Here is a 24,855-nt window from a genome sequence, read left to right as displayed (position 1 = left end):
TCAATTGAGTTGTACCCCCCCCTGAGGTGATTGGGATATCCTAGCAATATTCCATCAGTTTTTTTCAGATGGGAAAAAACAAAAAACCTTCAAAGTTATCATTTTCATATTAATAACCCAAAGTATTATAATTCAGAACTTCGCAATTACCTCTCTCACTGCCATCACCAAAAATTTGTCCATGACAGAAAGTACTTGACTGATGTCAAAATCTGGAGACATTTCTGTATCTGGCAGCATTAACAGTCCACTTGGATCTTGTTCACTGAATGAAAACAACAAAACATTTTATTAACCGCTTAAGGACATGGCCAATTTTGGCCTCGTGGACCGAACAATTTTATTATATTTCCCTCTTTGCATCCAGGCGCTCATAGCTTTTTAATTTTTTGTCCGACGTAGCTGTATGAGACAATTTTTTGGGGGACGAGTTGTACTTTATGTAGGTACCATTTTTTGGTACAATTACATTATCGTTTGAAGAGGCTCTATCACCAGATTATAAGTGCCCTATCTCCTACATAATCTGATTGCCGCTGTAATGTAGATAACAGCAGTGGTTTTTATTTTGAAAACCGATCATTTTTGAGCAAGTTATGAGCAATTTAAGATTTATGCTAATGAGTTTTTTAATGGACAACTGGGCGTGTTTTTACTTTTTAACAACTGGGCGTTGTACAGAGGAGTGTATGACGCTGACCAATCAGTGACCAATCAGCATCATACACTTCTCATTGTTCCAGCCCAGCATGATTGGGAAGTGAAAGAAGCTGGGCTGGAACAATGAGAAGTGTATGATGCTGATTGGTCACTGATTGGTCAGCGTCATACACTCCTCTGTACAACGCCCAGTTGGTCAAAAGTAAAAACATGCCCAGTTGGTCATTAAGAAACTCATTAGCATAAATCTAAAATTGCTCATAACTTGCTCAAAAATGATTGCTTTTCAAAATAAAAACCACTGTTATCTACATTATAGCGCCGATCAGATTATGTAGCAGATAGTGGCAGATCCTCTTTAATTTCTATAAATTTTTATTTTGGCAAAAATGTAGAAAAAAAAAAAAAAAAAGCTGTTCCGCTGCAGTTTTCTTAATTTTTTTTCACTATACAACGATTTTAAATAGCATTACACATTTATTGTACATGTTACAGACATGGCGATATATGTTTTGGGACTTACAAATTTTTTACAATAAATAAATTATTGAAAATGTATGTGTATTTTTTTTAACAAAACTTTTTTTTTTAATTTTTTTTTAATCCCATGGAGGGATTTTTTGTTTTGATTTTTGAACTTTAATGTACTGGCATAGATCTATATGCCAGTACATTAGACTGTGTACGGATTGTACACAGGCAGTTGTTAGGGCATACCTAAGTATGCCCTAACAACAGGGAATATGGGCAGACAGCCCTGGGGTCCTTCAATGGACCCTGGGCTGTCTGACCATACCAGGTATAGCCATTGATCGCGTCACAGGACTGGTCTGTAAACGAGCTATGGATAGTTTACAGACATATTTACATATATCTGCAGTTAGAGGAAAAGAAGGATCAAACACGTTACGTTGGGCATACGTTTCAGATAGCGGTCAGACAAACGATCGTTCAGTAGCCCGTCCTCCAGACTCCCCCATACACATGCATGCTCAGAGTGTGCATGTGTTTTTAATAGGGAGAACGCCACTGAAAGACTCCTCTGGCAGAGCCTTATCTACTAATGAACAAAAGGATCGGACATGGTGAAATTCAATATGCCGGAAGTAGCAAGGTAGAAGCCAATGCCAGGCCACATACCTTGCCCCCCCCAGATCGGACAGACCCATGATCCATAAATCGGACAATTTAAAAAAAAAAAAAGTATGCTCAAGTTGCCGCTGCTCTACGGGATCCCCAAGGCCTTGCTCACACACAGTTTTTGGCGCGTTTTGACGCAGAAACCATGTTGAAAACCATGCCTAAGAAGCCTTCCATTGATTTCAATGGGAGGCGGAGGAGTTTTTCTCCAGTGAGCAGAAGAAACCGCTCACGGGAAAGAAAAGTGCCATGACCTATCATAACTGGTTCCCGACCGCTGGCTGTATATTTACGGCCTGCGGTCAGGGTCCTTAAAACCAGAGCCATAGACTTTTTACGGCTCGGGTTTTAACTTGCTGCCCGCGCGATCGGGCAGCTGAATGTCGGGTCTCCGGCTGTCAGTGACTGCCGGGGACCCTGAGGAGAGGATAGAAGCAGCTTTCGCTGCTTCTGTCTTCTCCGATGTGTTTTTACACAGCGTTCAATGAACGCTGTGTATAGGAATAGAGACAGCAGCAGCGGCGCTGTCTCTATTCCTCCCGGTGATCATGTGACAGGTCACATGATCGCCGGGTCCCGTTAGTGACAGACTGCTGCTGGGTCTTACAAGACCCAGCACAGCCCTATTAGTGACAATCGTCACTATGAGAGGGCTGATTTCCCCTGTAACTGGGGCTGCTGTGCAGCTCCAGTTACAGTGGAAAAGATGGTGTAAAAGAAAGAAAAAATATACATAAAAGTTCCCCAAAGGTCTTTTTTGACCTTTGGGGGACAGACCATAGTAATAAAAAAATAATAAAGTAAAGTGCAAAAAAAAATTAAATAATAAATACACATAAAATACCCACCCCAAAAAAACATGTTCCCCCCCGCCAATCATTGTTGTAACGCTAGCGCTCACCCAATTACCCTAATATAGACATGTAATATATTAAAATTTACGGTAGACAATAGCGATCACAAATAAAAGGTCTATTTTAGGGTAAAACTATGTTATTACCCCAAAAAAATAGCTGAAAAGTAAAAAAGCTTATTTGTTTACTATTATTTTCAAACTTTATGAATAAAAATTCTAAAATCGCAAAAAAGGTGTGTATAAAAACGATAAAAAATGAAACCTGCATTGTCTACGGAAAAAACGTCAAAAAATCACGTCGTTAGCCCAACAAATAAAAACGTTATAGCCATTTAACTAACACGTGCTAAAAATGGCTAAACGGTGTCTGGTCCTGAAGGCGCAAAATAGCCCAGTCCTGAACTGGTTAAAGAGAATTCCACCTCAAAAACCCCAATGAAATCAAAGGGAGACAGAAAATACAGCTGCGAAATGCCGCAGCATTTTGACACGTTTTTTTTTTCTTCATTTGAAGAGGTAAAAAAAAATTGTGGCAAAAAAAAAAGGAGATCGTGCCAAAAATCACGTGTGGTGCAGGGAACTCGGAGCAGATTTTTCCAGGCAAAAAAACTGTGAACTAGGCCTAAGCATGCTTTGGCTCACACAATGTTCTGATGCCGGGTAGCGTCATGAAGTTTGCAACACAGAACTCTAGATGTTGAGTGCTGCGTCACATATAAAAGTCAGTGACACTGCTCGGCATCAGAACTTTGTATGAGCCGTGGTATCATGAGGAAGCCTGAGGGGATCCGGAGAAGAGGAGCGTTGAGGAGAGTATACTTTTTAATTTTATGTCCAATGGAACAGGGGGAAAGGACAGCGCACGTCTAGCTAATAAGTGCAACACATTTATTAAGAGACATTCACCTTAAATCAATGCATCAGCTCTTACTCCAACAATTTGTTTAATAAAGGGGTTGTCCGGTTTCAGCTAATTAACATTATTTTTTGTGTAATTAAAAAAGTTCTACAGTTTTCCAACATACATCAAGATCAATGCTGGTTATTTAATAGGAACCTTCATGGTTTACGTCTAGTGGATAAAATTCTATCTTGATCATGTGATGGATAGCACAGCTCTGATACACATACTGTAACGAGCGGTGCACCTAACGATCCCAGCACCTGTGTGTCATCACATGACCAAGGAAGAACGTTATTCACTGGAAAGGAATGTTTCTACTGAATAAGGCCCCATGCACAAGACCGTATTTTCATCTATCCGTAAATACGGATCTATAGCCATCTGTATTTCATCCGTATATACGGAAGGGTATCTGTATATACAGTCTGCATTGCATTGGTATTTAATCCGTATATACGGACCCAAAAAAATAAAAAAGGAGGCTACAAATGATAGCAACGTTTCCGTAAATACGGATGGTTTAAGGATGCACATCCGTAGCCGTCCGTATTTTCGGAAGCGCCCATAGGCTTCTATGGGAGAGTGCGTGCCGTGATTACGCACAAGAATCGGACCGGTTCTATCATTTTTTTCAGCACGGACACCCATCAGTAAAAATAACGAAAGGTGTCCGTGGCCAATAGAAATTAATGGGTCTGTAATTAAGGGTGAACTATACGGTCGTGTGCATGGGGCCTTAAAGCAGAGATCTTGAAATACGTGAGTAATCAATACAGAAAGTATACTGGAAAATTTGTAACTTTTAGTTATACAAATAAAACAAGCATTTATATGCTGAAACTGAACAACTCATTTAAATACTAAAATTCTCTCTTTCTAAATCCACCACTAGAGGGAGCTTAAAGCGAACCTTACCTTTCAGGTAACTTTTACAAATAAAACGGTCAAGTGTGCACATGAAAAAGAACACTATATCTGGCCATTATATGACCTGTATTGGGGATTATTTAGCAGAACCCATCAGTATCAGTCACTAGACAATTGTGTTTAACCTCTTGCAGCCGCAGCCATTTTTTCATATTTATTTTTTCCCCCCCTGCATTCGAAAATGCCATATGTGGTAGGAGTTGTGGCTTATAGTAAAAATATAATGTATGGTGAAATAAAATTCCTTATAGATTGGAATGAGAAAAAATAAATTGAGAATGCTTCATTGTTTTTTGGGTTTAGTTTTTATGGCGTTCAAAGTGAGTAAAAACGGCATGAATCACTTTTTATTAAATTTTTTGGGGGGAAAGCAAGTTGACTAGAGAACAGCAATTCTGAAATTTTTACTTGTTTTTTGTTCTTTTTTTACAGCGTTCAGTGTTTATTGTAATAGTTCAGACTTTTAGAGACGCGGGTATACCATTTAGGTTTTATTATCTTCAGGGGAGACAAAAAGTGGACAATGTATTTTTTTCTACTTTCAGGGTAAGAACACAAGCTGCGCAGCATATCTGCCCTGAACACTGCAGGAAATGCCGTCCGAAATACCGTACCACACTGTGGTGCATTTATTTGGGCGCAAGTTCCATTGCGTAAATTATCGCACACTTATCCCCTCACTCCTCTGAAGTCTGCTCTGGCCTCCCTGGATGACGTTGCAGGCCATGTGACCGCTCCAGCCTGTGAATGGCTGCAGCGGTCACATGGCCTGCTACATCATCCAGGGTGGCCGGACTGGAGAAGCAGGGAACTCTGGGTAAGTATAACTTTATTATTTTTATTTTTTTTCTTACTTGCGATTTTTGCGGCGGAATATCGCAACACACACCACTTTGCTGTGGGTTTAAGCACCCCATTGAATTAAAATGGGAAAACCCGCGACAGAAGAGCTGTGATTCCGCAGCATAAATGGACATGCTGCGGTGAAGAAACCGCACCGCGGATCAATTTAGGTGAGGTTATTTTTCCCGCAGTGTGGGGAGGAGATTTGTGGAAGTCTCAACCTGCTGACACACTGCTGCTACTGTAATATGCTGCAGATTTTCCACAATTAATCAGTTGTCGGAAAATCCGCAGTGTGTGCTCCTACCCTTAATATTTGTCTGTCTTTCTTTTTTTTTACTATATACAAGAAAACTGTTCAAGTCCCAGGGGAATTAAAAAAGCAAATGTTTGATTGCTGGTACCATACACTGCAGTACTTATGTATTGCAGTGTATGGCATCTTTTACCAGCTACTATTAAGCCTTGCCTCAAGACCACAAAGTGCCATAAAAACAACGTGCATCCCACGACCACGTTTTGAGGGGGCCAGCTGAAGTGGCATAGATGCTGCGGTCGCCATGAACTGCAGCATCCAAGAGGTTAAATGGCCGGGATCAGAGTGTTGTCAGACGTAATTCGGGGGGTTTTACGTCCCGAATTACGCCTGAAAAACCGCCCCTAATACGCCTACAAACATCTGCCCATTGCTTTCAATGGGTTTTACGCTGTTCCGTTCACACGAGGTGTAATTTCACGCGTCGGTCAAAATACGGCGCGTAAAAAGACGCCCGTGAAAAAGAAGTGCATGTCACTTCTTGGGATGTTTTTGGAGCCGTTTTTCATTGACTCCATTGAAAAACAGCTCCAATAACGGCCGTAAAATACACCGCGAAAAACGCGAGTTGCTACAAAAATGTCTGAAAATCAGGAGCAGTTTTCGCCTGAAAACCGCTCCGTATTTTCAGACGTTTTTGGTCACTGCGTGTGAACATACATCCAACACTTCACTGTAATGGTAACATACAGCCGACGTCCTGCAAAGTAAGGAGCAGGCTCAGCCCGCTCCATACTCAACCTTCGCAGCTCGCTGCACTATGTTCGGTCCAGGATATGCGGCCAACATGCGGACCGTATATCACTGACCGAACACTGTCGTGTGCACAGGGCCTAACATGTAATTTTTAATCGCACTGTGAATAAAGTAAAAATTAAACAATGGAGGAATTGTTTTTTCCCATTCCACCCCACAAATAATTTTTTTTGCAGTTTCCCAGTGCATTATATGATCCAATAAATAATGCCATTAAAAACTGCAACTAGTCCCGCAAAAATAAGCCCTCATACGGCTATGTCGACGGAAAAATAAAACCATGACTTTTGGAAGGTAGGAAGAAGTAAAAAAATATGAAAAAAAAAAACAAAAAATGAATGCGTCACCAATGGGTTAATTTCTTTAGGTACAGTACATGTCGCCAAACTTTCAAGTTCTTTTCACTAATCTTGGCAGATTGATATTGTTAATAGTCAACTGACTTTTCAATTTGTGACAACGCTAAATTACTACAGAACGGTAAGAAACGTAAGTTAAAGTGGTCACCTGAAGTAAGTACACAGAGACTGGAAGGTGATCTGAGACGACTGTGGCTGCTTCTCTTCGGTAATGCTCTTCTATATTAAAAATGAAAACAAGTGTAACTTCAAATATATTTCAATTCAGTTACTTTTATACGGTCAGCCATAAAAATAACCGGATAGTCTTTAACCCTTTCATGACCAAGGGTCATTGATGCCCGTGTCCAGGTCAAATTTTCCATTTCTGATACGCACTTCTTTAAACTATATCTTTGCAACCGACCGTTTTTAATCGCCATTTGACATTCCGTTTTTCATGGACGTTAAAAAAAAAAAAAAAATTATATGGAAGAATTTTAATCGTTAAAGGTTTTTGGTCCCAATCCCCTGAAAACACCACAGTGCCCGTGTAGATAGTGGACGCAATACCACTGTAGATAGTGCCCTCTAAATAGTGCCAAACGCAGAGCCCATGTAGATAGCGCCACAGTGTCCCCCTGCAGAGAGCAACATTCCCTCCCCCACCCCTGCAGAGAGCAACATACCCTCCCCCCACCCCTGCAGAGAGCAACATTCCCTCCCCCCACCTCTGCAGAGAGCAACATTCCCTCCCCCCACCTCTGCAGAGAGCAACATTCCCTCCCCCCACCCCTGCAGAGAGCAACATCACCCGTAAATATCCTCCCCCTGCAGAGAGCAGCATTCCCTCCCCCCACCCCTGCAGAGCAACATTCCCTCCCCGCACCCCTGCAGAGAGAAACATTCCCCCGCACCCCTGCAGAGAGAAACATTCCCCCGCCCCCTGCAGAGAGAAACATTCCCCCGCCCCCTGCAGAGAGAAACATTCCCCCCCACCCCTGCAGAGACAACATTCCCCCGCCCCCTGCAGAGAGCAACATTCCCTCCCCCCACCTCTGCAGAGAGCAACATTCCCTCCCCCCACCTCTGCAGAGAGCAACATTCCCTCCCCCCACCTCTGCAGAGAGCAACATTCCCTCCCCCCACCCCTGCAGAGAGCAACATTCCCTCCCCCCACCCCTGCAGAGAGCAACATCACCCGTAAATATCCTCCCCCTGCAGAGAGCAACATTCCCTCCCCCCACCCCTGCAGAGCAACATTCCCTCCCCCGCACCCCTGCAGAGAGAAACATTCCCCCGCACCCCTGCAGAGAGAAACATTCCCCCGCACCCCTGCAGAGAGAAACATTCCCCCGCACCCCTGCAGAGAGAAACATTCCCCCGCCCCCTGCAGAGAGAAACATTCCCCCCCACCCCTGCAGAGAGCAACATTCCCCCGCCCCCTGCAGAGAGCAGGGTGCTCCCTCTAGGATGGAAATCCTCGGCCAGAGCGCTGGCCGTGGACTCCGTTCCTAGAGGGAGCTTAGGTGGCGCTATCTACAGTGGGTTTTGCAGGGGGTTGTGGGTGGCTTTATCTACAGTGGGGTGTGTATTCCGGGGCTCTCAAAGGCTCGGCCGACAAGAGAGTGCAGCACTGCTCACATTAAACCCGTTCCAGGCGGTCGTCTATAAACGTGACAACTGCACGGGGCATTGGCAGCTGGAACGTACACAGCCGTTAAACTGAACTACTACATGCTTCCCAATTTTGTATTTTAAGTTTGCCCTTTTCAGAATATTCATACCATTAAAGAGAACAGTCGATCTCGTCTAGTTAGACGATCAGGAAAAAAAATTGCAGCTCCATTCAGTAAAGTGTTAGTGATTTCTTGTTTGAGTGCTTTGGAAGACAAAGAGGAAAAGTCCATGTTGTCCATAGCTGAAATGAGACGGTATCAGGTTATTAAAGAAAACTATGCACACCGCCAAAAAGCTTTTCCAGAAAAAAAATGATACATTTTTAGAACAAATTTGACAGACTTCCTTCTCTTTTAATCACGTATATGACATTATCCTGAACATATATAGACAGATCCTAGGGGAGTGATAAGCTAGAAGTCGACTTAAAACACACTTTAGAATGAGATGGTACAGCACATCATATCGATGACACAGAAGGTGTCCTTGCCAGGTCACCTTACATCGCCTACACCTCATGTTGGAAATCTTCAAAGGAATAGTAACTGTTTATTGAACAGCCATCTTCTTGTGGTTCCCTGGACTCCCTTTGACACTACTGCCTTATCTGTTGGTTACCACCATAGCGCGATTTCTTAAATACTGCCCTTCTGCAACCAGCATATAATTGAGTGGACACCCCCCTGCCACTCCTGTGGTTCTACCACCCAGTACTACTTTGGAGGCTCTTTTACAGGTTACCTTTGATACTCCTGTCTAACAGCTACAATTCCACCTGGCTCCTACCTAAAACAACAAAAATGTGTGACAATGCCTGTAGGCACGTACAATTACATCACCTAATATCTCTAACCCTAATCTTACTTATTTGGAAAGTTTGAAAACACCTTTCAAAACCGGAGAGCCATACCTCCGTACCCTCTAATAGGGATCTATAACTGCCAAGATCTCCAGGGACTGATCTCAGCCCTTTGCACTCAGGTGATAGGTGTAAAGATGACCTCTCCACAGATTGCTGTAAAGAGCAGGTGGCATAGACAAATACTACAGATGGTGACTAAGAAGAGGCTTTGGAGTATCCATTGCTTGTGTCATCTGCCGTGAATAAGATCCTAAAAGTTGTACTTTTTGCATCAATGTTTCTCAACACTGAAACACTTGCATAGGATGGGGAAACCATCACATTCTAAATGTCACTGTTGCTCGAGGGAGGATGCAGCATGGCACTGCACATATGTTTAGTCCCATTGGAGAGAAGTTGTCGTCGTGTTCTCTACTGTTACTATGTCTCCTAAGACATACACCCCTTGGGTTTGCCTTTTGGGTTTACTAGATGATCAACTAGTCGCATCACGTGCGCATATTACTGTGGGAATCCCTGTTCTGTGTAAGGAAAGCTATAGCCTTGAGGTGAATGGGAGGACCTCCCTTGAATACCCAGATGATGAAACTGGTCAACGAGACTATCCCCTATAAGCACATGGCGCCACCCCCCCATTGACGATACTTCATAACATCACTATGCTCTCGGCTAGCGAATTGCAGTAGGGTACCCTTAAGGTACTTAGTTGGGATCCAGTAACTGAATACCACTCAGTGTTACAATTGATGTAACCTTCTGTATCTTTCTCTGTATGTTCTGATATTTTTTACATATCTACATACTTTATTTATCATATAAGTGCAAATGTCTTCGTACAATCTATTTTCACAGTTTTGAGTTAAATAAAAATAAGTTTAAAAAAAAGAAACCTACCATTACACAGGTGAGTGTATAATTCCTGAGCATACTGCGCTTGGCTAGAATTAGGAGTGGAAGTTCCTGCAGTGAGAACACCACAGCAGCTCTGAAGTAACTGCAACAGAATAGTCTGGGCAGAGATACATTCTTCTCTTGGACTATAGGCAAATACGAAAACAAAATAAATACACCTTAATCCTCTCTCAGACAAACTCAATTAGCAACCACATATATGGTAAACACAAAGATCGGATTTTAAATGGCTTTTTATTAAAAGGAAAAATTTAAAATCAATATCATGGAGGGGGGTTTTTCACTGTAAAAGCAGTGAAAAACAATAAGTTGTATGCCAGTGGAAATTGTGATGATTAGGGCCGGCCTAAGTGCTTATTCACACGAACAGGTGTCAAATCGGCCATGAAAAAGGCAGTTTTTCACGGCTGATTTGCACCAGTGCAGAACCCGATTTCACAGATCCCTCATAGACTTGGGTCTATTGAGAGTTCCGTGAAAACAGGCAAAAATAGGACGTGTCCTGTTTTTTCACAGGCCGTTCACATAGAAGTACATTGATTTTAATGCAGCCACGCGACCGCCAGTAAAAAAAAAAAAAAAAGTAACACAGCCGATTATGCCGTTTGTGTGAATAACCTCTTCGGTGTATGCGAGTTATGCAGTTGTACAGGACACATTCTGCTTGCCTACTCAAGGGGGCGTCACATCAGGTGCACTACAACGGCATAGCTATCGTGGAGGCAGGGTGCAATAGGAGGAACAGGTCATACACTGCACTTCGCTTCTCTCCCTTGAGTATTGAAGAGTAGACCTTAGGAGGTTGGTGCTTACTGCACCACCCCCAGTAACCAGGAGGGGAGTCTTGAGGACTGGTGGTAGCTAGGGCTTTGGCACCCTCTACAGGGTGCACCGTGGCACCCTCTAAAAAGGGGCTGCCCAATCTGGACATTGTGTCTGCCAAATGCTGCCAACTGAGCAGCCAGACTATTTAGTGACACTTAAACGGAAAAACTGGATTGGTAAAATAAGCACGTGGAGTAAACTCGCAAAATTCCAGTAAGTTTAAGCCTAGCGGCATTATAGTAATGTAGTATAGCTATGGTAATGTAGTATTATTGTTGCAGTAATGTAGTATTGTTATTATAGTAATGTAGCATTATAGTAATGTAATATTTTGTAAAAAATAAATACCTGTCTTGTAATTTCTTATAAAATTTCCAGATGAGCTCCAAATCTAGGCCAGATAAATCAAGAAGGGATTTGTGCCGTGATCGATTGTCTTTTTCCTACATCAAAACAAACAAAAAACACAGGAATTTTCTTTTTGTACTAAATAGCACCACTGCGGTACCTGAATATATGAAGCAGAGGTTGCAATGAACGTGAACCATATTCACAATAAAATGTTACAAAACGAACGCTGAAGTGAACGAAGGCCAACTAGGTATCTCAGAACGATAGTCCCAGCTCTACCGCCTACAAATCTCGGAGATAACTGGTATTTAGCATATTGTGCGATTTAGACATTTTTAAAGTTTAGTGTGATGCAGGTCATGCCAATAACAAATTTGAAACATTTTTCCTCAATTAATGAATTGACACAAATGCAAAAATAGAAGCAAATCAGAAAGGCCACTGTAGCATGTATAGGACGTGATCAGACCTGTGTAGTTTAGCAAGATTGTAAATAAAACCCCATCCTATTACATGACCGTAGTTTAGTCAGTATTGTGCAACAGTATTTGAAGTCCATAACCAGGAGTGAATCCAAATGAAAGGGTAACAAATCTTTCCATTATACTTTTTCTCTGTGTAGGTTCCACTCTTAGTTCTACCAATACTGGTGCAGAATATGGACCTTCTGAACGTAACCTTATAGAAATCTTTTGCTTCAGAGTTTGATCAGTAGTTTAAATTATAAAATATAAAGGATCAAATTCAAATAAAATAAAACTACCTAAAAAAGAGGGCATACATAAATTACATTACCAAATGAGGCAACCAAACATATTACTTTTTTCACAACTATAAAGAGGCTCTGTCACCAGATTATAAGTGCCCCATCTCCAAAATAATCTGATCGGCGCTGTAATGTAGATAACAACAGTGGTTTTTATTTTGAAAAACGATCATTTTTGAATAAGTTATGAGCAATTTTACATTTATGCTAATTAGTTTCTCAATGGACAACTGGGCGTGTTTTTACTTTTTACCAAGTGGGTGTTGTACAGAGGAGTGTATGAGGCCGACCAATCAGTGACCAAACAGCGTCATATACTTCTCACTCATTGTTCCAGCCCAGCTTCTTTCACTGCACAATCACAGTGTAAGGCTGGGTTCACACGAGCATGTTACGTCCGTAAAGGACGCAAGTCCCTGACCGAACACACTGCAGGGAGCCGGGCTCCTAGCATCATAGTTATGTACGACAATAGGAGTCCCTGCCTCTCCGTGGAACTACTGTCCCGTACTGAAAACATGATTACAGTACGGGACAGTTGTCTTGCAGCAAGGCAGGGACTCCTAGCATCGTACATAACTATGATGCTAGGAGCCCGGCTCCCTGCACTGTGTTCGGTCCGGGACTTGCGGCCGAAATACGTTCCGTCCTTTACTGACGTAACATGCTCGTGTGAACCCAGCCTAACAATGGGCTGGAACAATGAGAAGTGTATGACACTGATTAGTCACTGATTGGGCAGCGTCATACACTCCTCTTTACAACGCCCAGTTGGTTAATTAGTAAAAACTATTAAACTAATTAGCATAAAATTGCTCATAACTTGCTCAAAAATGATAGTTTTTCAAAATAAAAACCACTGTTATCTACATTACAGCACCGATCAGATTATGTAGCAGATAGGGCACTTATAATGTGGTGACAGAGCCTCTTTAATAAATGAACTTGATCGTAACAAAATTTCAAAAATAAATAAAATAAAGATCGATATATATATATATATATATATGTCAAATGAGAACTCATGTTGGAGGCCGAAACCGCGACGGAAAACTCGCCAAAAAACTTCCGAAAATGCCTCCCATTGATTTCAATGGGAGGCGGAGGAGTTTTTTTCCCGCGAGCGGAAAAACAGTCTCACGGTAAAAAGAAGCGACATGCCCTATCTTGAGGCGTTTTCCGCCTCAAAAAACCCCATTGAAATCAACGAGAGACGGAAATAAACGCGTTTGCCGCGATTTGTGGCGCGTATTCGGCAAAAATACTCATGGTTACTCCTTTCTGTTGGATAGCTTAAAAAAAAAAACCCTAAAAAAACATGCGGCAAACAATGCGTAAAAAAATCGCGGCACAAAACGAGTGTGGTGCAAAACCACTTAAAAAAACCAGAGTGGATTTTTCCAGGCACAATTTTCTGCCTGCAAAAAAACTCAGTGTGAACGCAGCCTTAGAATGTTTACAAAATACATCTTAAAAGCAAATACCCTTTAACCCCTTAACGACCAAGGACGAAAATGTACGTCATGGTCGGCTGCTAGTTCCCGCACCATGACGTACATTTTCGTCCGCATTTCAAACTGTCACTCTGTGTAAACACAGAGTGACAGACCCGCGCTGACAGTTGTCCCCGACAGCTGAGACATCAGTCTTGCCGGACAGCGGACCATCGCCGCTGATTTCGGCAGTTAACCCCTTAAGTGCGGCGACGGATTGCCGTCGCCGCATTTAAGTGGTTTGAAGCACATCAGCAGCCCCCACGAAGTGATCGTGGGGGCTACCGATGCTTGTCACGGCAATCGGAGGTCAGATAATGACCTCCGGGTTGCCATGCACGGAAGCCTCGGAGGAACAGCCTCCGGCCGTTCCTCCTCTGCTTCCTGTCAGTGTGACTGTCACGTCACAATGACAGTTAGAGTACATTACACTACGTGTGTAGTGTAATGTACTCTAGCAGCGATCAAAGCTGCACGACTAAGTGTCCCCTAGTGGGACAAGTTAAAAAAGTTAAAAAAAGTAATAAAAATGTTTTAAAAAAAAAAAGTGTAAAAATAAAAGTTATAAGTTCTATAAACACTAAATGCTTTTTTTCCTATAATAAGACTTTTATTATAGAAAAAAAATGAACACGTTAAAAAAGTACACATATTTGGTATCACCGCGTTCGTAACGAACCCAACTATAAAACTATAATGTTATTTTTCCCGCACGATGAACACCCCAAAAAAAAATCAATAAAAAACTACGACAGAATCGCAATTTTTTGGGTCACCACCGCTCCCTAAATAAAGAATAAAAAGTGATCAAAAAGTCGCATGTACCCGAAAATAGTACCAATAAAAACTTCTATCCGTCCCGCAAAAAACAAGCCCTTACACAGCTTTTTTGACTAAAAAATTACAAAATTATGGCTCTCAGAATATGGTGACACAGAATTTTTTTTTTTTTATAAATAAGTCATTTTATTGCGCAAACGCAAAAAAAAAGGACCAAACCTATATACATATGGTATCGCCGTAATCGTACCAACCCGCAGAATAAATTAAAAATGTCATTTATTGCGTACGGTGAGCGGCGAAAAAAAAAACCTAAAAAAACGGTGTCAGAATTCCTGTTTTTTGCTCAGGATTGCAAAAAAATTGAATAAAAAGTGATCAAAAAAAAAAATCGCATGTACCCCAAAATGGTACCAATGAAAACTACAGATTGTCCCGCAACAAATAAGCCTTCACACCACTCTATTGATGGAAAAATAAAAAAGTTATAGCTCTTGGAAAGCGGGGAGTGAAAATCTAAAATATGAAAGCAAAAAATGGATCAGTCCTGAAAGGGTTAATTCATTTCTAATGAAAAAACGTATGACCCCATGTGGAGTATTTCCGTACTCGGGAGAAATTGCTTTATAAAAAAATGGTTGTTTTTTTCCTCCTTTATCCCTTGTGAAAATGAGAAAATGCAACATTTTAGTGGAAAAAATTTTGATATTAATTTTCGCGCCCTAATTCTAATAAACTCTGCAAAAGACCCGTGGGGTGTAAATGCTCACTATACCCCTAGAAAAATTCCTTGAAGGTTTTTCCAAAATGGGGTCACTTTTGGTGGGTTTCCACTGTTTTGGTCCCTCCAGTGCATTGCAAATGCGACATGGCACCGAAAACCATTCCAGCAAAATCATAAATCCAAATGGCGCTCCTTCCCTTCTGAGCCCTGCTGTGGGTCCAAACAGCAGTTTATTACCACATATGGGGTATTGTCGTAATCGGGAGACATTGCTTTACAAATGTTGGGGTGCATTTTCTTCGTTATTCCTTGTAAATAATAAAAATTTCTATGTTGTTTCAGAAAAAAAGTACATTTTAATTCTTACAGACTAATTTCAATATATTTAGCGAAAAACCTGTGTGGTCAAAATGCTAACTATACCCCTAGATAAATACCTTAAGGGGTCTAGTTTTCGAAATGGAGTCGTTTATGGGGAGTTTCTATCATTCTGGCAGCTCAAAGCCTCTCCAAATGTACAGTGGGGCCTAAAACATTTTCAAGCAAAATATGAGTCCTGAAAGCCTCCGGGTGTTCCCTTCCTTTGGGGCCCTGCCGTGTGTCCAAACAACGCATTAGGGCCACAATGTGGGTATTTTTGAAAACAGGAGAAAGAGGGTGATAGATTTTGGGGTGTGTTTCTTCATTTTCATGGTCGCTTCACAAAGAAATCGGTCTTCAAACAAATACTTTTATGAAAAAAGTGAAATTATTATTTTTTTCACCTGATATGCATTAAATTTAGCAAAGAACTGTGGGGTCAAAATAATTACTATACCCCTAGGTAAATACCTTATGGGGTCTAGTTTTCTAAATGGGGTCGTTTATGGGGAGTTTCTATCGTTCTGGCAGCTCAAAGCTTCTCCAAATATACAGTGGGGCCTAAAACATTTTCAAGCAAAATATGAGTCCTGAAAGCCTCCGGGTGCTCCCTTCATTTTGGGTCCTGCCGTGTGTCCAGGCAGCGCATTAGGGTCACAATGGGGGCATTTTTGAAAACAGGAGAGAGAGGGTGATAGATTTTGTGGTGTGTTTCTTCATTCTCATGGTCGCTTTACAAAGAAATTGGTCTTCAAACTGATACTTTTATGAAAAAAAGTGAAATTATTTTTTTTTTCACCTGCTATGTATTAAATTTAGCAAAAAACTGTGGGGTCAAAATACTTACTATACCCTTAGGTAAATACCTTAAGGGGTCTAGTTTTCTAAATGGGGTCATTTGTGGGGGTTTCCATCACTCTGAGACCTATGAGCCTCTGAAAACCTGGCTTGGTGCCGGAAAACAAAATGTACTTCAAAATTTATAAAATTATTATTCAATTTGTAAGTCCTCTAAATTGCTGAAAATTTATTTTATTTTTTCAAAAGTGCTGCCAAAATGGAGTAAAGAGATAGAAATATATATTTAATTAAAAAAATTGTACAGTATGTGTGTACATATGTGACATATTGCAGTTAAAAATAGGGGAAAATGGTAATTTTTACAAAATTTCTTCCATTTTTCTATTTTTTAATTAATTTCCGCAAATCGTATCAGTCTACTTTTACCACTAAAATAAAGTACAACATGTGACGAAAAAACAATGTCAGAATTACTTGGATATTCAAAACTTTCACAGAGTTATTCTCTGATAAAGTCAGACATACCAGATTTGACAAATCTGGCTTGGTCATTAAGGTACAAACATGCCCGGTCATTAAGGGGTTAAAGCAGATCTGAGGTCTCCTATGCTGCCCTGAGGGGTAGACCGGGAGCTCCAGGATATATACAGTAGTTTGACAATTTCTGTATTTTCAGTTAAAAAGCTGATAAAAAGTCCTGACAGCATTTAACCCATTCAGGACTGAGCCTGTTTTGGCCTTGTTGACGCAGCAGATTTTTTCAAATCTGACGTGTCACTTTATGTGGTAATAACTTGGGAATGCTTTTACCTATCCAAGCGATTCGGAGAATGTTTTCTCATGACATATTGTACTTTAGGTTAGTGGAAAAAATTGATCAATAAATTCAGCATTTGTTCATGAAAAACACCAAACTTTAGAGAAAATTTGCAAAAATTAGCATTTTTCTAAATTTAAATGTATCTGCTTGTAAAACAGATCGCAATACCACACTAAATAGTTACTAATTAATATTTCCCATATGTCTCCTTTATGTTTCCATCATTTTTTGAACGTCCTTTTATTTTTCTGGGACATTACAAGGCTTTGAACTTTGGCAGCAATTTCTCACATTTTCACGAAAATGTCAAAAGGCTATTTTTATAGGTACCAGTTCAGTTCTGAAGTGGCTTTGAGGGCCTTATATATTAGAAAGTCCCCATAAATCACCCCATTTTAAAAACTGCATGCATCAAAAGTATTCAATACAGCATTTAGAAAGTTTCTTAACCCTTTAGGCGTTTCACAGGAATTAAAGGAATGTAGAGGGGAAATTTACAAATTTCTTTTTTTTGTCAGAAAGTCCATTTTAAATCGCATTTTTCTGGTAAAACCTTTTGTGCTACAGAAAAAAATGAACTCAATATCTATTGCCCAGATTCTGCAGTTTTTAGAAATATCCCACGTGTGGCCCTAGTGCGCTAATGGACTGAAGCACCGGCCTCAGAAGCAAAAGGAGCACCTAGTGGATATTGGGGCCTCCTTTTTATTAGAATATATCTTAGACACCATGTCAGGATTTGAAGAGGTACTGTGGGGCCCAACAAGTGGAAGCCCCCCCAAAAAGACACCATTTGGCAAACTACACCCCTCAAGGAATTTATTAAGAGGTATAGTGAGCATTTTAACCCCACAGGTTTTTTGCTGAATGTGGTGGAGTCTAAAACTTAAAATCTCAATTTTCCCCAATAAAACTTAAAAATTATACATTTTTACAAGGAATAAAGAAAAAGCACCCAAAAGATTTATAAAGCAATTTCTCCGGATTACGGCAATACCCCATATGTGGTAATAAGCGGCTGTTTAGACACATGGCAGTGCTCAGAAATGGAAGGAGCGCTATTTGGCTTTTGGAGCTCAAGTTTGCTGGAATGGTTTTCGGTTGTCGCGTCGCATTTGCAAAGCCCCTGAGGGACCAAAACAGTGGACACTACAGCCCTAAAAATAATTTATCTAGGGGTATAGTGAGCATTTTGATCCCATAGGTTATTTGCTGAATTCAGTGTAATTAGGCCATGAAAACGTATTTTTTTTTTACGCCGTTCACCGTGCGCTATAAATGACATTTCATTTATTCTGTGGGTCGATGCGATTACGGCGATACCATATGCATATAGTTTTTTTTTTATGTTTTACTGTGTTTGCACGATAAAATCATGGTTTTAAAAAAATTATTTACATTTTTGTGTCGCCATATTCTAAGAGCCACAACTTTTTTTTATTTTTCCATCAAAGTTGTGTGAGGGCTTATTTTTTGCAGAACAAACTGTAGTTTTTATTGGTACCATTTTTGGGTACATGCGACTTTTTGATCCCTATTTATTAAATTTTTTGGGAGCTAAAGTGAATAAAAATAGCGATTTTGGTATAGTTTTTTTTATTCATTTTATGGCGGTCACCGTGCCGGATAAATTACATTATATTTTTATAGCTCAGGCCGTTACGGACGCGGCAATATTACTTATTCATAGTTTATTTTTTTCATATAAAAGGACTTTGTAAGGGAAAAAGAGATTTTTAATTTTATTATTTTTAAATTTTACTTTAGTACCTTTTTTTGTAACTTTTTTTATCTTTTTTTTTTTTTAGTGCCACTAGGGACTTGAAAATCCAATTGTTGGATCGTTGTTATAATACCCTGCAATACTTATGTATTGCAGGGTATTATACCTGTCAGTTTCACACTGACAGGGGGCATATAAGGTCCTGTCTTTGTTAGGCTTCTGGTTGCCATAGCAAAAACTGGCCCCGCAATCGCGCCACGCCAATGTTATAACTACTTAAATGCAGCGGCCGCTATTGACCGCCGCATTTAAGGGGTTAAATCGGCAGGGATCAACTCTGTGACCCGACCCAATGTTTTTCCCCAGTATGAAGGCTGCTAGTAGCAGCCTGTACTGGGAGATGCCGGGCTGCGGGGAGTGCCTGTGTGCTCTGTTACGAGCACACGTAGATTAACGGGCTGCAGGCACAAGGACCAGTGCTGCAGCCCGTTAATCTACGTGGGGTGGTCGGGAAGAGGTTAAAGAGAATCTTTCACCTGCCCATACATGTGCAGGATGTAATAGGCAGGGCTTCACAAACACTGTCTCACACCACATTTTTCCTATTTTCCTACGTTATTTACATATCTGTGCCTTTATATTTGGCGCCCGATACGTAAATAAGCCCCTGAACTGTCAATGGCGACGGATATGTAAATAAGCCCCTGAACTATCAATGGGGCGTTTCTAATTAAATGGCAAGGAGGCGTGATGTCTTTGCTCTGACCCTGTCCAATCAGCTACAGACAGTGTCAGGGCGGCTTGCACGGTGTTCCATTTCGCGAGGACACACAGACTGGTGGTTCCGCAGAGAACACAGCACAAGCCGCCCTGACACGGTCTATAGCCGATTGGACAATGTCATGGCAAAGACATCACACCCCCTTGCCCATTTAGTTAGATGGAAACGCCCCATTGACAGTTCAGGGGCTTATTTACATATCGGTCACCAAATATAATGCCACCGACATGTAAATAACAGCGGAAGTTAGAAAAATAATTTCAAATTAGAGTCCTTTTATTCTGTAGACAGAAAATAACTGACTTGAGGTGTATGAAGTCATACTTTGGTACATTCACAAGGTCAGTATCTAACTAAAAGTAACAACATTGTAGACTGAATTTTTGCTATGGGGAATACTGACTGTGTTACAACAGATTTTAGGCAATATATCTGTATATCAGATATTATAATGAAAATACTTACATTTAAAAGGGTAACTTAACTTTTAACATGTCATAGTGACCTGTCTGTAGTTTTGATCTGAGGAAGACCAATCAGAAACAATGCGGCACAGCGCTCATCGGAGGGCTTCTGCCGCTTCATTTTACCTATCGATGGGGGTATCAGTGCTCGTACTCCCACCGATCAAAACTTCTGACAAGTCACTAGTCTTAAAAGTTTACACTTTTATAAGGAAATATCATAACTACTAAGATTGCAGATTGGCACCCCAAAAAAATGCACCTTACATACTGTACAGTCAGTCATCGGATTATTAAGAGAGAACTATGACAAATGTCAGGGATATATTTGGATATAGAAGTATCAGTTGCTATAACTCACCATATCATGTGCCAGCTGCTGAACAAACAGCAATGTTTTAAGAATCAGCGTCATTCCACATGCACTGTCAGCTGCTAAATCTTTACACTTGAGACACTCGACATTCACATCAATTTTGGTTTCCAGTGGTCTGCGGTAACCAAAAGCGCTAATCCCTTGAACACCTAGACGCTCTGCTGTATCTTCTCGAGTGCACAGGAATTTTACCATCCAATACTAGAAAGGGGTTGGAAATGAAACATTAGCAGAAATGTAAGATACTTCATAAGAGCCATGCCATGAAAGTATAAGACACTAAGGCCCTGTTGAGGGCCGGAAAATCTGCCTCAAAAATCCTGCCTGCAAGCTGCTTGCCACGTTTCTCGCTGCGTTTTTCGGCCACGGCCATTGATCACAGCGGGCAAAAAATGCAGTGAAAACCACTTTCCCTTCTATGTCAACGGGCGGTCAGAGAAGGAAAGGCCCAAAGATAGGGCAGGTCACCTCTGAATAACCGCTCGCGGAAAAAACAGCCTCAGCTTGAAATCAACAAGAGGCGATTTTGGCGCAGTTTCCACATCAAAAACAGCGCCAAAATACTCTGTGTGAACCTTTAAGAGAGCAAACCATGATCAATAACAAGTGAACTTGAGAAAGGTGCACTTTAAAAGCATTAAACAAATGGGTGCTAAAAGCTCAGACCCTAGTGACAGCCAAGGCTCTCCTAACAGTATGTTGTACAAGCCATCTGTTGACGTATTTTACAGCACCACCAATTTTAGTATAAAGAAAAACTATAAATTTTTTTTCTTTTATTTACGGTTTCTTATATAGCATCAACAGTGCTGTACAGATATACGTATATCAATATTATGATAGAATATGGACTCTACTTTTAAAACATTTATTCAGGTGTATTCCCATTCACCTTGGCAATTTTACATTGCTGCATCCTGATGTCCACTTCATCCCATTCCTCTTCAAGTTCAAACCAGGCAACAGGGTCAGACTCCCCATGCTCCGTGAATGGCTTGCTACTCCTGTGGGGAAAAAAATAAATAAAATGAATACTAGGCTACTACATTAAAAACAAAAACACAAAGTGAACCCCATTAACCCCTTAATGACCGGGCCATTTTGCACGTTAATGACCAAGGATTATTTTTTGTTTTTTCACGGTCGCATTCCAAGAGTCGTAACCATTTTTTTATTCCGTCGACTTAGCCGTATAAGGGCTTGTTTTTTGCGGGACGAGTTGTATTTTGTAATGTCGCCATTTTTAGATGCTTATAATATATTTATTACGTTTTATTAACTTTATTTTAGGAGATTTATTGAAAATAAGCAGCTATTCCAGCATTGATTTTCACATTATAAATTTACGCCGTTTACTATGCAGCGTAAATAACATGTTGACTTTATTCTATGGGTCGGCACGATTACGGAGGATACCAAACATGTAAAGGTTTTATATGTTTTCCTACGTTTGCACAATAAAAAGCCTTTTAGAAAAAAATTACTTGTTTTTGCATCGCCGCATTCCAAGAGCCGTAACGTTTTTATTTTTCCGTCAATGTGGCCGTATGTGGGCTTGATTTTTGCGGGCCAATGTGTAGTTTTCATTAGTACTATTTTTGGGTACATAGGACTTGTATATTAATTTTTATTTAATTTTTTATGGGGGGAATGGGAGAAAAGAGAGAATTTTGCCGTTGTTTTTTGCGTTTTTTTTTTGGACGCCGTTCATCCGGCGGTTTAATTAATGTGTTCATTTTATTGTTCAAGTCTTTACGATCGCGGGGATAACATATATGTGTGATTTGTTTTGACACTTACTAAATAAAACCAGTTTTTGGGGGGGGGGGGAAAGTCGTTTTATTTGATTTTCACTGTAATTTTTTTTTTTTCCACCAACTTTATTTAACTGATTGACGTTTTTTTAGTCCCACCAGGAGACGGACGGACGGACGGACGCACGCACGCACGCACACGGGAGATGGTGACATCTCCTCTGAAAAACGCAGCAATTCTGTCCACTTTCCGCAGCAGTAATTGACATGCTGCAGTCCAAAAATTGGTTCTCATCCCCATACTTGCTCCTTGTGAAAGGAGCAAATGAGCGCCGATCAACAAGCTCTCGTGGCCGGTGTAAAAGTACCTTAAAGAGGCTCTGTCACCACATTATAAGTGCCCTATCTCCTATATAAAGAGATCAGCGCTATAATGTAGGTGACAGTATTGCTTTTTATTTAAAAAACGATTTTTACCACTTTATTAGCGATTTTGGTTTAGGCAAATGAGTTTCTTAATGCCCAAGTGGGCGTGTTTTTACTTTCGACCAAGTGGGCGTTGGACAGAGGAGTGTATGACGCTGACCAATCAGTGACCAATCAGCGTCATACACTTCTCTCCATTCATTTACACTGCAGCATCGCGTTTTTACTAGAACATGATGTGCAGCCACATACACAGACATTAACCTTAATCAAGTGTCCTGATAATGAATATACATTACCTCCAGCCTGGACGTCATGTGTATTCAGAATCCTGACACTTCTGAATCTTTTCTGTGAGATTTCCAGCAAGAGAAACGAAATCTCGTTTACCTCGTAATCTCGCGAGATTACGCGTGGCTTGCTAGAATCTCACAGAAAAGATTCAGAAGTGTCAGGATTCTGAATACACATGACGTCCAGGCTGGAGGTAATGTATATTCATTATCAGGACACTTGATTAAGGTTAATGTCTGTGTATGTGGCTGCACATCGTGTTCTAGTAAAAACGCGATGCTGCTGTGTAAATGAATGGAGAGGAGTGCATGATGCTGGCTGGTCACTGATTGGTAAGCGTCATACACTTTGTACAACACCCACTTGGTCGAAAGTAAAAAACACTCCCGCTTGGGCATTAAGAAACTCATTAGCATAAAGCTAAAAATCGCTCATAAAGTGGTTTAAAATGGATCGTTTTTCTAAATAAAAAGCATTACTGTACCCTACATTACAGCGCCAATCTCCTTATATAGGAGATAGGGCACTTCTAATGTGGTGACAGAGTCCCTTTAAGACTCCTTTTAATGGCTATGGACCCCAGAATTGATAGTTTCTACATAGCTTAGTGGTTACCTTGAGCTGAGAAAAGGTTGCACTAAATTCCACGCTGCAATCTATCATTTTCAGCCATCCTGATATTCTGTTTGCAACCTGCTCCTAGTTTTAACCAGGTCTAATCTGGACATGTCCCTTCCAGTAATAATAGGATGTGAGTTCTGGGACCTCAGGATGCTGCTGTCTTCAGTAACTTATGTATCGGCACAGCTTCATTCCTGTACTACTTCTCCTCCTACAGCCCAAGAGGAATCTTTTCTCCTTTGTGCTGACAGACATTAATGCTGAGTGTGCAATCTCACCCTTCCCTCCCCTGCACGGTCGGGATGCTACAAAGCCAGTGTAACATCCCCCCCCCCCCCTACAGACTGCTGTGTGCGCTTTCCTCCCTATTCCTCACCCGGATACAGACCGCCTGTGTGATCTGCCCTCCCTTCTCCACACTCTGATCTGCGGTGTACAAACCTCCTCCCCCCATCCCTGTTGCTATAATGAACACAGAGAAGGGGAGAGAAGATGGTGAGCCCTGACAGGAACAGGCAATTTGTCAAAATCAGCAGGACAAACAGATCCTGTATATACAGTTGCACAAGCTCTACAGCAGCAAAATAGAACATTTTTTAATTAAATCTGTTAAAACAGTTAGAACCTTCCACCTCCCCAAACAAGTGCAGCATGTTATAGCAAAGGCTTTACAAACCCTGTCTCACGTAAAATTATTTTTCTAACTCCCTCCTTTACTTACATATCGGTGCCGTTATATTTGGCGCCCGCTATGTAAATAAGTCCCTGAACAGTCAATGGGGCGTTTCTATCTAAATGTTTTTGTGTGTAAATCTCTGCTTATATATGTGAGTTTTTAGGCACAAATGTATGTTACAACGCATTTTTTTTAAAATAATTCCTGTTTGTCAAAGTTACTTAAAAAGGTTGACATGGCTGTCAACAGCATGTCAAGGCAATAAAGTAGTTGTCTGCTTGCAGGACATTTACAGGTTTTTGGGGTGCACTAATTTTTCAAGTTTATTCAATTTAAATTTCTAGCTTAAAGGGTAAGTGCACACAGGGCGGATGAGCTGCGTAAAAGTACACAGCGCTTCCATCCTGGAAGTTGCGGAGAACTCTGCCAGAAAAAACACACCAAGTCATAGTGCCGTTTTTGGGGCAAAAAAAAAAGTTAATACTTACCCCTATCTCATAGTGAAGCGTCCCTCTGCTAGGAGTACAGCCCAGCCTCCTGGGATGACGCTGCAGTCCCAGTTACTGCTGCAGCGGTCACATGGGATGAAACGTCATCTCAGGAGGCTGCGCTGCACTCAGAATGGG

At 41.0% G+C, this 24,855-nt stretch overlaps 1 protein-coding gene across 1 annotated transcript in view; it reads right to left on the bottom strand.

Moving 5' to 3' along the window:
- Window positions 1-24,855, bottom strand: part of ZZEF1 (zinc finger ZZ-type and EF-hand domain containing 1) — a 168,754-nt gene that overhangs the window by 104,353 nt on the left and 39,546 nt on the right. Inside the window, exons 12-18 of the mRNA XM_075852854.1 lie at window positions 21,351-21,462; window positions 20,444-20,659; window positions 11,368-11,462; window positions 10,177-10,319; window positions 8,528-8,661; window positions 6,910-6,980; window positions 151-265 (exon numbers count right to left, since the gene is read on the bottom strand). Coding sequence (XP_075708969.1) covers window positions 151-265; window positions 6,910-6,980; window positions 8,528-8,661; window positions 10,177-10,319; window positions 11,368-11,462; window positions 20,444-20,659; window positions 21,351-21,462 — 886 coding nt within the window. The remainder of the gene's footprint in view (window positions 1-150; window positions 266-6,909; window positions 6,981-8,527; window positions 8,662-10,176; window positions 10,320-11,367; window positions 11,463-20,443; window positions 20,660-21,350; window positions 21,463-24,855) is intronic.

This window comes from Rhinoderma darwinii, chromosome 2 (assembly GCF_050947455.1).
Source record: "Rhinoderma darwinii isolate aRhiDar2 chromosome 2, aRhiDar2.hap1, whole genome shotgun sequence".
Classification (NCBI taxonomy): Eukaryota; Metazoa; Chordata; class Amphibia; order Anura; family Rhinodermatidae; genus Rhinoderma; species Rhinoderma darwinii.
This window is presented reverse-complemented; position numbering and strand designations above follow the sequence as displayed.